This window comes from Metopolophium dirhodum, chromosome 5 (assembly GCF_019925205.1).
Source record: "Metopolophium dirhodum isolate CAU chromosome 5, ASM1992520v1, whole genome shotgun sequence".
NCBI lineage: Eukaryota > Metazoa > Arthropoda > Insecta > Hemiptera > Aphididae > Metopolophium > Metopolophium dirhodum.
In genome coordinates, this window is record NC_083564.1 from 35,349,737 (window position 1) to 35,362,015 (window position 12,279).

Below are 12,279 nucleotides of genomic sequence, written 5' to 3' on the forward strand. Positions count from 1 at the left end.
TTATAGTCTATACAATTATTACAATTAACTATTAAGTAAAAATATTAATAAACCAAATAAATATGTTATTTGGTAAAATGTATTTATTTAGGATAGTTAAATTATTTTTGTTGAAACAACAAATGTTCATAACAAAATATATATATATATATACAAATTAAATGATTTCAGAATTATCATAGTAAGGTAAAATATTAACAATACACTAATGCATATGCCATCTGATTAACAGTACTCGAGATCAAAATATTCTAAAGATAATCGATCTTATAAATGGTTTAATGTGTAATAAGTAGTCAGTGTATTTAATAGTTATAAATAGCAGTCTTCCTTGATAAATTAACTAAAAAAAACACTAAACACTAACCACTTGAGGATACTAAAAGCCGAAGATACAAAATAAATAAAACAGGTATTAACCATAAAGACAAGAAATTTATTTATTATCTATTTGATGATAGTAAGTAATAACATATTATTAAACTATATTTATATATACTTTTAGCTTAATAATATTTTTAAAACTAAAAATCACATAACACTTCAGATGAGAATATTGTTAACCAGAAATCAGTTAGATATTCTGTTCAACTTTACGAACAGTCTTAAAACTTTATTATTCATAAAACTAAATATTATAATTGTAATAACTACATATTAACACTAAATTTTAGAACAATAAAATTAAAAGTAAGTTTAACTATTGCAGTAAGCCCATAAAACTTAATTAAAATTGTACATAAATAAATAATTTGACACTTATTTGTTAATATTTAAATTGATATGATACGAAAAATCAGATTATTTGTTAAATAAAATATAAACATTGACACACTTTCATCACTATATTATATTATATTAAAACATTTTATTTTTAATATGCATTTTGTTTATGTTTAATAATTTGTATTTAAAATTTGAGCACTTGTTTTCATCAAAAAGTGTTCAATAATTTATCATATTGATGAAAATAAATGTATTTTCTGGTATTTAAAGTTTAAATTTGTATTATTTAAATATTTTTAATTTATAGAATACTGTTTTAGGATTTTATAATTCTATCAAAATTAAGAAATAAGTCTCATCACAAACCAAATATTATAAGTAATATTAATAAAAAGTAATAACAGTTATTTAAAAACTGTTCAATTCAACATCTAAATGATAATAATTAAATTGTATACACATTCGAGGATTGAAAAAAAAATGAATTTTACATAATAAAGCTGATAGTGTTTTAAGTAATATTATATGATTAAATTCAATTATTTTTCATTTTTATTTTCAACTATAATAGACATAATTAAGCTTTAGTATTTTGCCGTTTAGTTTTCGATGAGTTTATTTTTTATAAATTGAAGCCAGTTAAGGGAATTTTAATACCATTTAATTAAGTTTCAGACTTAAACTCAAAATTTCCAATACTATTGCACCCGGATCTTAAAAGGTTTTAGACTGCTCCTGGTTTTATTTAACCTTAATTATAGGCAGTGTTTTATACATATTTATAAGAATAATAATGAATTTAAATCAACAATGTATGTATTCTTTTTTTAAATCCTCTATATAATAATTATGTATTATTAATTAAAGACAAAAAATTATAATTGAGATAAATTACATGCTAGGTTTTTAAATAATTGAAAGAGGAACGTAATTGAGAAAAAAAATTTTGCTTATAGCAGAGCTGAGATTACCCACTTTCCAAAGTTTCAGACGGGTTTACGATTTGGTAAGCAATTAAATATTCAGGATAAGCCTAAAAAACATACACCATGGTTAAACATTGGTAAATATAAGTTATCATTAATTATGTTAATTTACCTGTTCGCCACGATACACAACATACTCAGAGTAATTTAATCCACCAACACTAGGTGATCCCATAACAGAATGATGTCCAGGTGGTGCATGAGCTATTTTTATCGCATTGTATTGAACAAACGATTTTCCAAGAGTCACTCGACACATAAGTAAATGTCTAAAAAAAAAAACAATATAATATAATAGATTTATTTATTTAAGAAAAATACATACAAAGAAATAAGAATATAATATATTAAACTGACCTTAGACATTGATAACATGAACGATCTTTGTGTGATGGACAACCTGTTCCTCCACCAATTCCATACACATACTGATTACTTTTGGATGAGTTTTCAGCAAAATATATACCTAAAATATTTTATGTTAAAATAAACCTTTTCAATAGGTATCTTATAATTTAAAATTTACCAGCTCCAAACATGCCACCAATATAGGCATGCCTCTCATCAAATCCTTTTTGGACAATTGCATTAATGAAGGGTGATCCATGGAAAAGCATTCTTTCATTGGCTTGATTACCATTTTCCAATGATACTTCTCGTTTACGATGTATATAACGATCCCAAAGCTTGCGATTTTGAATTTTTTGTATCTGAAATTATGTAATTTAAAATACATATCTATTGTTTTACCTCTAAATACCAATGTACTTACTCTGACAATATTGTATCTATTAAATATTCCACCAGACTGTCCATTATCACGATGCTCTCGTATAGTGCTTTGTAATTCTTGTTCAACAGTAATGAACTCTTTGTCCTCGGGTAATAGATCAATCAAAAGCGTGCATGGCATTCCACCCGATAAACCAGAACAAACACCACCTATAAATGAATTTGGTCAAGTAGTTTTTAAGATAAGCTATTACCATTAAAAATAAATTTAACATTTATATAGTTGGATAAAAAGAAAATTATTATAAATATAAAAATAAATAAATATTAAATAAATATAAAAAAAAAAAAACAGTAACAACATTTATAATAAAACAATATACAGTACAATAATTACCATGTTTAGATACTAATTTTTCCATCCCTTTTATTAGCTTATGCCGATAACCATATGCTGTAATTCCAATTTGTTTTAAGTCTTCATGTTCCATTTCTGCCAATATATCCAAAGTAATTTGTTCTCTCTCAAATATTTCATTCAATTGTTCCAAGCATAAACTATGTTATAAAATATATGTATGATGTGTATAATGTATTATATATAATTCCATTTAAATTATACCTAGAGAGGAATCCTTGTACAGTTGATAATGTTATACAATTTGGATGAGGGTGAGCACTCTCATATCCATTAACTGATCCATCTCCTTGTGAACCTAACATGAAGGATCTACCAGTTCCACCAGGACTAGGTAATGCAACTGAAGCTCCAGATGGCATGACAACTGTAGCTGTTTCTTCTGGTGACAACTGAGGTGGTGTAGGAACATAAGTGGATGCATTGTTTTCTACTGAATTTGCACTGGGATGTGAAGCCATAGCATCTGTTAATAATGATCTCACATCTTCAGCTGTAGCTAATTCAAGAGGAGTTTGTCCTTCTTGGTTACGCAAAAAAGGGTCAGCGCCATGAGCCAACTTGAGTAATATTAATATCAATGATATACATTATGTATGATAAATGATAATATAATATTATGTAAAACAAAGATTTGAATAAAACTTACAAGAAGTGCACTTAGTTGTGTTCGTCCTTTTTGTGCGGCTTCGTGTAATGGGGTAAAACCCCAGTTATCAGTAGCATTTACAGTAGTGTTATGTTTGATTAAAAGAGCTGCAAGATCTAAGTGACCATATGAAGAAGCATTATGTAAAGGAATTAAACCTCCTTTATCTTGGGCATTAACATCTGCCCCTTGTTCTAGGAGGAATTCAGCTACTTCCAAGTTATTATAACCAGCTTAACAATTATTAAATAATAAAACATAATTAAAATAATAAAACATAATTAATTTGAGGCTAATATTTAAATAAATGCAATGGTGTTATTTTACCAGCTAAATGCAATGGGGTAGAATTTCTTCCTTGGGTATCTCGACAGTTAATGTTTTCTGAAGTAAGAAGTCTTTGAACTCGAGCTAGTATGCCTTTTTTAGCAGCATCTAATAGTGCTGCATTACCTCTTAACAAATCAGCAACTTCATTATCATTATCTCTTACTAGTCCTAAAGGAGTGTGTCCATCACGATTTTTTTTTGTATCATCAGCACCATGCTTTATTTATTTCAAACAAATATTAAGTAAGTAACTTTTCTTAAATAAAATACAAACAAAAAGTACCTGTAGCAATAATCGCACAATTTCGTATTTTCCTTTAGCTGCAGCTTCATGAAGTGGAGTAAATTTCCATAAGTCAGAAACATTTACATTGGCACCATGTTGAATTAACATATCCGTAACTTCAAAGTGGCCATAAGAACAGGCATTGTGCAAAGGTACAAGACCACTGTACATATAATGGTTAAATTATTATTTTCATGTATTGTACAATTATTAATAATCAAGTTATACCCTTTATCTTTTGCATGAACATCAGCACCATGCGAAAGAAGATACTGACAAACTGCTACACGGTTGTATCCAGCAGCAAAGTGAAGTGGAGTGGAATGTCTGTTATACACAAAAGTAAATAATATAAATATGTTTTATATAAAGTTGTTTTTTACTAGTAGCTACTAAATTTTTACCGTCCATCTAAATCTCTACAGTTCACAATATGAGGATAAGCAGTTAACACTCTCTGAACTTTTTCTAATTCACCAGCCTTAGAAGCTTCTAAAAGTTCAGATTCTAAATCTAAAACCACAGGGGGCTCTGTAATATGTAAAATATTATACAAATGAAATCCAAATATATTAAAATTATTATAGTTTATATTATGACATATTGATGAAATTACCTTGTAATATTTTTTTAATATTATCAGTAGCCATATCAATTGCTTTAAATCCTTGTATTGATGTTATGTTTGTATCAATATTGTACGACAAAAGTATTTTACAGCCTTGTAAACAATCATTTCTTGCACATCGATGTAAAGCTGAGCGTTATAATTTTTAAGTCAATAAATAATGGACATTTTTATAAATAAACTAATTATTAATTAAAATTTACCTGTTTGTCCAAGTCCATCAGTAGCATTAACTCGTGCTCCAAGTCTGATAAATGTTTCCATAACATCAAAATGACCATAGTCTGCAGCTATATGTAAAGGGGTCAATAGATCTTTATTAGATTCATTAATTTGTGCCCCTTTACGAGATAAAAGTTCGATAACTTGCTTGCGCTTTGAACCCAATGATGCAGCTACAATATGCTAAAAATATAAATCCAAATATATAGTATGTTATCTGTAGAGAACACATGTGTATCACAACTTACGAAAGCAGTATCTCCAGTTAAGTGGTGTTTAAACTTAGCAATATCTGAACTTAGAAGTTTTTTAACTTTTGAGACATCAGCTGCACGACATGATTCCAATAAACAATAACCTTTAAATTCATCTACATAAAAATAATAATAGATATTTATAAATATAAATTGTGTTTAAAAATTTCATTGTTTTTTCTTACAAGATAATTTTTCTTGTAGCTCTCGTGTGGACGCTAAGTCGATAGCTGACTTGGAATGACAATTCAGTAATGTTGGATCAGCACCCTTGCTTAATAATAAGGAACAAACTTCTACGCGTGACTTAGATGCAGCTTCATGCAAAGGAGTAAATTGCCATAAGTCCATAGCATTAACACAAGCCCCATGCTTTATAAGCATTTCTGTAACTTCTATGTGTCCATATGAACAAGCATTATGTAATGGAACAAGACCGCTAGAATCAAAAATAGTATAATTTGTTAGAACTAAAATAAATTAATATATATTTCAATTTAAATATAACAGTTAAATATTTTCATTATTCTTTTTACCCTTTATCTTTTGCATGGACATCAGAACCATGCCTAAGGAGTAATTGAACACATCTGATACGATTAAAACCAGCAGCTAAATGTAAAGGTGTGGATTTACGTCCATCACTTGCATGACAGTTCACATTAAGAGGTGTTAAGAGTGATGATAATTTAGCATCATCACCAGATCGACTAGATTCAAGAATCTAAAAACATTTTAGAATAAAATAATTAAATTACTATTATAATGTATCTAATTATTCTTATTTCATACTTCATCTTTTCGCCATTCTCCCACTAACACTTCGTTGATACCAGGAACTCCACTAACATTGGCTAAATCAATAGGTGATTTATTTTCTGAATTTCGAATTGTCGGATCTGCTCCATGTTGTAATAAAGCTATAAAATAAGTTTTCATTGTAAATAATAAATAATGGTAATTTTTACAGTATTCCATTTGTGTATTTTACCTATACATATTTCAATTTTTCCTTTGACAGCTGCTTCATGAAGAGGTGTATAATTCCAATTGTCTCTAGTGTTAGGATCGGCTCCAGCTTCTAGTAATAAACCCACCACATCCTCATGTCCAAATGAGCAGGCATTATGTAATGGATGCAGTCCACCATCATCGTGAGCTTGAATAGATGCTCCAGCAGCTAACAATAGTTCAACTATATCGCGACGCCCAAATCCTGAAATGATATAAATTATAATTAACTTTACTTAACTTAATTTTGACTTTATTTATTACATAACAACATTTTATTATATAATTACTTTCTATTTTTCATATTTTGTATACTTGAATAAATAAGTAATATTTACTTATTTGAGGTACCTAGGTAGGTAATCATAAATATATTTGAATATAAAATATATACAGAATTTCATTCTTATTATTATTATTATTTTTATTTCTGTTTTCATTTAATATATTTTAATGAATAGTTATATGCCTACTGCCAAACCCACATAACTCCCTCTCTTAAAATCATTTCTATCAGCTGTTCAGTATTTCCATTGTTTTTATTTATAACAATAAAATATAGAACGTATAGGTACCTACCTACCTAATTATAATTGATTTTAAAACCTAATTCTTTCAGACTCACAATCTCAATTTTTCATGAAACCTGTCTTTGATTTAAAGTAGTGTATAGAAATTATGAATCTCTTTTATATAACTTGTTGAAAAAGTTTCTGATAGTTAAAATTCATAAAAATAATTTAAAACTCAATTTAAGCAAAAAATTATGAAATAAAAATATAAATACTCTTAATACTTCATCAATTCAATTTCATAATAATTTAGGTAAATAGGTGGTTACCTACAGATAATTAATATAATTCATAAATCAGAATACAATTTGAAATTTAAATAATATTATAGAAAGATTGATATTTATGTACCTACCTACCCACTAAAATGAAAAAATTTATAAAGGTAGGTATCTCAGTATCTAACACATCATATGATAATTTATTTACCTGCTGCGAAGTGTAGAGGAGTACTTTTCCTGCCGGTCGTATCTCTAGCGTTGACAGTCTCGGCATTTATTTGCCGTCTGACTTTGTTCAAGTCACCCGATTTGCAAGCTTCAAACAGTTCTCGCAGTGGATCCTCTTGAAGCAGAGCATATATGTTGGGCTGTTCGGATTCGTGCCGTTTTGTACGCATCATGATGTTGGGCACTTCTATTTGAATGGTCACAATGCGAAATTCCTATCGTCGGACACGAAAAGACTCAACTACATCGTAAATGACAGTGACATTATTGATTAGACGACCAATGTACAAAAGTCAAACGTCTATTTCGAGTTCGGCGACAGATGTTGAGGACCGGGAAGTATCGTCTCCGCGGTTGACGTATTGGCGTGCAGCACGTCGGTGCGCAATTCGTAAGCTCAAGACCATATTTGTGCGGACAATGAACGCGACGGAGATATATGGATGACAACGGGGCAGACAAATAATATCGTTCGCTCGTCCGACGGGGTAGAGAAATAAAATTATCGGAATCCCGAAAGTCCGAGGATCCGCAGCGAGCGCCGAGCAGTGCACTCAGTCTCGTACGGGAACGACGACCGTATCGTATTAACGGCGGTGACGTGAGAGAACGATTTTCCTCCTTTCTTTTTCTTTATTTCATAGGTATTAGGTATACACACACACACAAACACCATTCAACAATTACTACCGCCGCCGCGGCTGCAGCAGCTCTGTACTCTGTGGTAGTGGTAGTGTATTATTGTAATCTGTTCTTTCTCTTCTCTCCACCGCACGCCAATCTATCATGGCTGATGGTGCGGAGAGGAACGCGGGTCACGGTGGCCGCCAGTGTCATACTGTTATTCCCCGCCCCGCGCACAACAACCGACTGCTAACAAGACGAACACAGGCGCACAGCAAGACGTAGGACGTAAAGGTAAAGGTAAACAGTGGTGAGTGGACGGTAGCCCGTTGCCGTGCGCATGATAGATTATTATACACGAACTCTATGGTTGGTCGACGATCGTCATGCGCACGATGGACTAGTCATTCTGGATTTCTACGGTGCGAACAGCCGTGACTCGCGAGTAGACAGTGCGAGTGCTACTGCAGCCATAAATATAATATTGCGCCAGTAATAGTATCACCCACTGGCAGCACTGGCCAACAACATATGTTCCTACCGCCTCCGAGTTTCTCCGGTTACTTACGGTACGACGTGTGATAGCGGACAAAATTTTGCCGATCAATTTTCACCCGTTGAACAGCCGTCTGCCAGCCGTCGTCGACCTTTTCCTCTGGCGTTCTTATCACTTGCACTTGGTGGTGCCCGCAGCCGATTATTTTTCTAGAAATACCATCAGTTTTCTGGTTGCCGTTGCATTCCTCGAACCAGTCGAGCTCCCTTCAATAATATTTTGACGCTCACGATGGCTGCTTCCACCAGGGTTTTCTCCAGAATCGCAGGTAAGATAGGGCCTAACACAACACCTCCAGTTTCGGACGACCGTCGTCCCGATGACCGTATCGTGTCTTGATTACTGTGACACACAGTTATACTAGGTATGACAAATATTTCTAGATAATTCGACTTCCTGGTTCGTGTATTTGACCTATGGTACCTATTGTTAGTTGTTACCTTATGGTACAATCATATTATTTGAGCTGCATCTTGATTGCATCTTCCTAGTCTAGTCATGCCCTATGAGAATTGTAGAGAGGTGTACCTACTGAATTTATATGTTCATATTATAGACATATATTATATGTCTATGGTTCATACCTTTCACAAGACATTCCACATACCTCAAATGTTTAACCATCAATAAATTGATAAATTACCCAGCCATGATAAAATTAATAGGCTTACTTAAGTGGTTGATTGTAATGTACAAATATTTTATTTTGTGTTCAATTAAACTGCACCTAGGTTCATTTTATTAAAAGATAATATCCTTATTTATTATATTAAGTATAATCTATTATTGTTATATTATCCTCTTTGTAATAATGTGCAACTTTGTATTAATAAAAGCATTTTTAAATAACGATATAATAATAAATACAATTGCATGAAGTTAACCATCCAACATTCAAAGCAAACTAATTATAATATAGTTTAATGCTTTATATTTAATGATTTTGATTAATAATAATATTTTTAAATTTATGTTTTAGTATGCAATTTAATGGGCATACGATCATCATCAAATACAGTTGATCCACGCATTTATGCGGAAACTAGAAAAAATTTACTACTCACTAAAGATACTAAAGTAATTTGTCAAGGGATGACTGGTAAACAAGGAACATTCCATTCTACTCAGGCTTTAGAGTATGGAACTCGTATGGTAGGCGGTGTCTCTCCAGGCAAAGGTGGAAAAACTCATTTGGGTTTACCAATTTTTAACTCTGTCAAAGAAGTAAGTGATGACAATAATAATAAAAATTATTGTTCCAGTAACAAAATGTACTTTATTTTTAATTGGTTTTAATAGGCAAGAGATGAAACTGGAGCGGATGCTACAGTTATTTATGTACCACCACCGGGCGCCGCTAAAGCAATCTCAGAAGCTATTGATGCTGAGGTTCCTTTAATTGTCTGTATTACAGAAGGAATTCCCCAGCAAGACATGGTACGAGTGAAACATAAATTAATTAGACAGAACAAATCTAGATTACTTGGACCTAATTGTCCTGGAATCATTGCTCCAGAACAAGTATGTAAAATATTTAATCCACTATATGTTGTATTGTATTAATCTATAAATTGTTTAATTTTATACATTTTTTAGTGTAAAATTGGTATTATGCCTGGTCATATCCATTTGAAAGGATCTGTGGGTGTTGTGTCTCGGTCAGGTACACTTACTTATGAAGCAGTTCATCAAACATCTCAAGTTGGTCTTGGACAAACATTGTGTGTTGGTATTGGTGGTGATCCATTCAATGGTACCGATTTTATTGATTGCTTGGAAGTATTTTTACAAGATCCAAATACACACGGTATTATTCTCATTGGCGAGATTGGTGGTCAACAAGAAGAAATGGCTGCTGAATATTTGATAGAACATAATACTGTGAGTAATTATTTTAATGTTAACATTAATTATTGAAAATATACCTATGTATATTATTTGTTTAGGGTCCAAATGCCAAACCAGTTGTATCATTCATTGCTGGATTAACAGCACCACCCGGTCGCAGAATGGGCCATGCTGGAGCAATCATATCTGGTGGGAAAGGTGGAGCTCAAGATAAAATTAATGCATTAGAAAAGGTGATTTAATATTAAATTATTATTTCAATAAAATTGTCATCAATTAAACATTTATATACTTTTTAGGCTGGTGTGGTTGTTACTAGGAGCCCAGCTGCAATGGGCATTGAATTATCTAAATTGATGAAGAAGTGAATTCATAAATTGTTTGTTGGCTGTTAGTTTGGTATTATATTTGTAAACTATGGTGATATAGACTTAACGCGTTTTACCATTGCATTGGTTAGGTTGAAGTGGCTTTAATTAGGAATAATGAATACATCATTATCCCTATTAATTTAAAAATTCCATTTTACCATACAAAGCAGTACAATGGTCCTTTTCAATCCTTAAATATATTTCAGTAAAAACGCAACGCTTTAGCTGAATAGTCATGAAAATAAATTAAAAATTGGCACAAAAAAGATTAGCTGCACTTTTCATTTAGATTATTTTATCATAATTAAATCTGTTGAATTGTACAGTTGGAATAAAATTACGTCATAGTATTAAAACCTAACGTTTTGTAAGTTATATTGTACTGTTAACCATTTTTAAATTGTTAAAATATAATTGTATGTTGTTTTATTTTATCAACTATATCTTATGCAATAGAAAAAACTAGTATAAATTTTCTTCAAACCTGTTCATTAAATATAAAATATGTCTAAATTTTGCATAACCATAAGAAACAAATTAATAAAATTTGGTATTGTTTTGTCTATAACGGACAATTAAATATTGTTAATCATCTTTTTATAGTTAAAAATTTAAGTGGGAATAACTTTAATCCTTCCCGTTATATTTTTGCCATTGTAATGGTAAATACTAAAATGAACAAAAGTATTTCTTTCTGTTACCTATATTAACATTTACTATACTTGTTTAACATAATAATTTCTTTTTTAATATTGAAATAATAATATTTATCAAGTTAAAAATATTTTCCCATTATTATTTTGTATTATGAATTATAATTATGTTCATAAGTTTATACCATTAAAATACATTCTTAATATTTCAATTATTCTATTGTAATTGTTTATGGGTCAAAGAATCAGTGTGGAAGTGTTATCTTTGTGTAATATGTTATTGTAAATATACAATACTTAAAGTGCAGTCACTAATAAGAAAAATAGCATAATTAATTGTAAATAGGAAATTAATACCTAAAAAGTTTATTATCTAGGTTAATACTCTAGACCTTGGATTGAACGAAGTTCAAAATATGTGTTGGTAACAAAGGCAGAACTTAACTTAAAGCAGTGGTTCTCAACCGGTGTCACCAAAAAAATATTTATTTGAATTGTATGTGTTAAAGTATGTAATATTATTGTGGCATAATGACGTGGATAGTAAAAACTACAGATAACGAAAACATTTGTGAAATTAGTCTCATTTTCAATTCACATATAAGTTGATTATTGTTAGTTTCTCCAAAATCTATTAATTGTTTTAAGTGCGTTTAAGTGCTAAAAACCTAAATACATAGGTGCAACTAGACCAACATTTTTGAGGGTGCAAGAATTGTAAAGAATTTCCAGACCTTCAACACGGTATATGTTATTAACAATAATTTCAAATGTAGGTATATTTATATTTTATGACGTACTATATTTTTATATGAGTGTAACAGCAACAGATTAATAAAATAAAATTGTCACAACTATATATATTATTATCATGGTTTTTCAGTCCTGTAATTTATATCTATTTAAATTAATGCTGGTCCAGACTTCAGGATGACGTGGCTATCTCTCCTATAAATCAACCCTA

The 12,279-nt window shown here is 30.6% G+C and overlaps 2 protein-coding genes across 2 annotated transcripts; one reads left to right on the forward strand and one right to left on the reverse strand.

Annotated features, from left to right (window-relative positions):
* Positions 1-1,306: 1,306 nt before the first annotated feature.
* Positions 1,307-8,201, reverse strand: LOC132944187 (poly [ADP-ribose] polymerase tankyrase). The gene is made up of 20 exons (XM_061013412.1): positions 7,244-8,201; positions 6,223-6,447; positions 6,024-6,151; positions 5,768-5,955; positions 5,417-5,670; positions 5,226-5,347; positions 4,959-5,160; positions 4,744-4,884; positions 4,532-4,658; positions 4,356-4,454; positions 4,125-4,290; positions 3,839-4,058; positions 3,512-3,744; positions 3,067-3,422; positions 2,842-3,002; positions 2,485-2,654; positions 2,239-2,422; positions 2,070-2,178; positions 1,825-1,981; positions 1,307-1,759 (listed from the first exon to the last, which is right to left on the reverse strand). The coding sequence occupies exons 1-20, from the start codon at positions 7,434-7,436 to the stop codon at positions 1,694-1,696; spliced, it is 3,501 nt and encodes a 1,166-aa protein (XP_060869395.1). The 5' UTR covers positions 7,437-8,201; the 3' UTR covers positions 1,307-1,693.
* A 273-nt stretch (positions 8,202-8,474) lies between these two features.
* Positions 8,475-11,091, forward strand: LOC132944190 (succinate--CoA ligase [ADP/GDP-forming] subunit alpha, mitochondrial). The gene is made up of 6 exons (XM_061013416.1): positions 8,475-8,711; positions 9,423-9,667; positions 9,743-9,964; positions 10,040-10,324; positions 10,390-10,524; positions 10,591-11,091. The coding sequence occupies exons 1-6, from the start codon at positions 8,675-8,677 to the stop codon at positions 10,657-10,659; spliced, it is 993 nt and encodes a 330-aa protein (XP_060869399.1). The 5' UTR covers positions 8,475-8,674; the 3' UTR covers positions 10,660-11,091.
* The last annotated feature ends 1,188 nt before the right edge of the window (positions 11,092-12,279 follow it).

Excerpts from the sequence above, each read along its gene's own strand:
- LOC132944187 (XM_061013412.1), bottom strand. The coding sequence starts at position 7,436 with ATGATGCGTACAAAACGGCACGAATCCGAACAGCCCAACATATATGCT. Across the intron at positions 5,348-5,416 it reads GCTACAAGAAAAATTATCTT|ATGAATTTAAAGGTTATTGT; the intron begins GTAAGAAAAAAC and ends ATTTTTATGTAG. Across the intron at positions 2,655-2,841 it reads AAAATTAGTATCTAAACATG|GTGGTGTTTGTTCTGGTTTA; the intron begins GTAATTATTGTA and ends ATTCATTTATAG.
- LOC132944190 (XM_061013416.1), top strand. The coding sequence starts at position 8,675 with ATGGCTGCTTCCACCAGGGTTTTCTCCAGAATCGCAG. Across the intron at positions 9,668-9,742 it reads TTTTTAACTCTGTCAAAGAA|GCAAGAGATGAAACTGGAGC; the intron begins GTAAGTGATGAC and ends TGGTTTTAATAG. Across the intron at positions 9,965-10,039 it reads GAATCATTGCTCCAGAACAA|TGTAAAATTGGTATTATGCC; the intron begins GTATGTAAAATA and ends TACATTTTTTAG.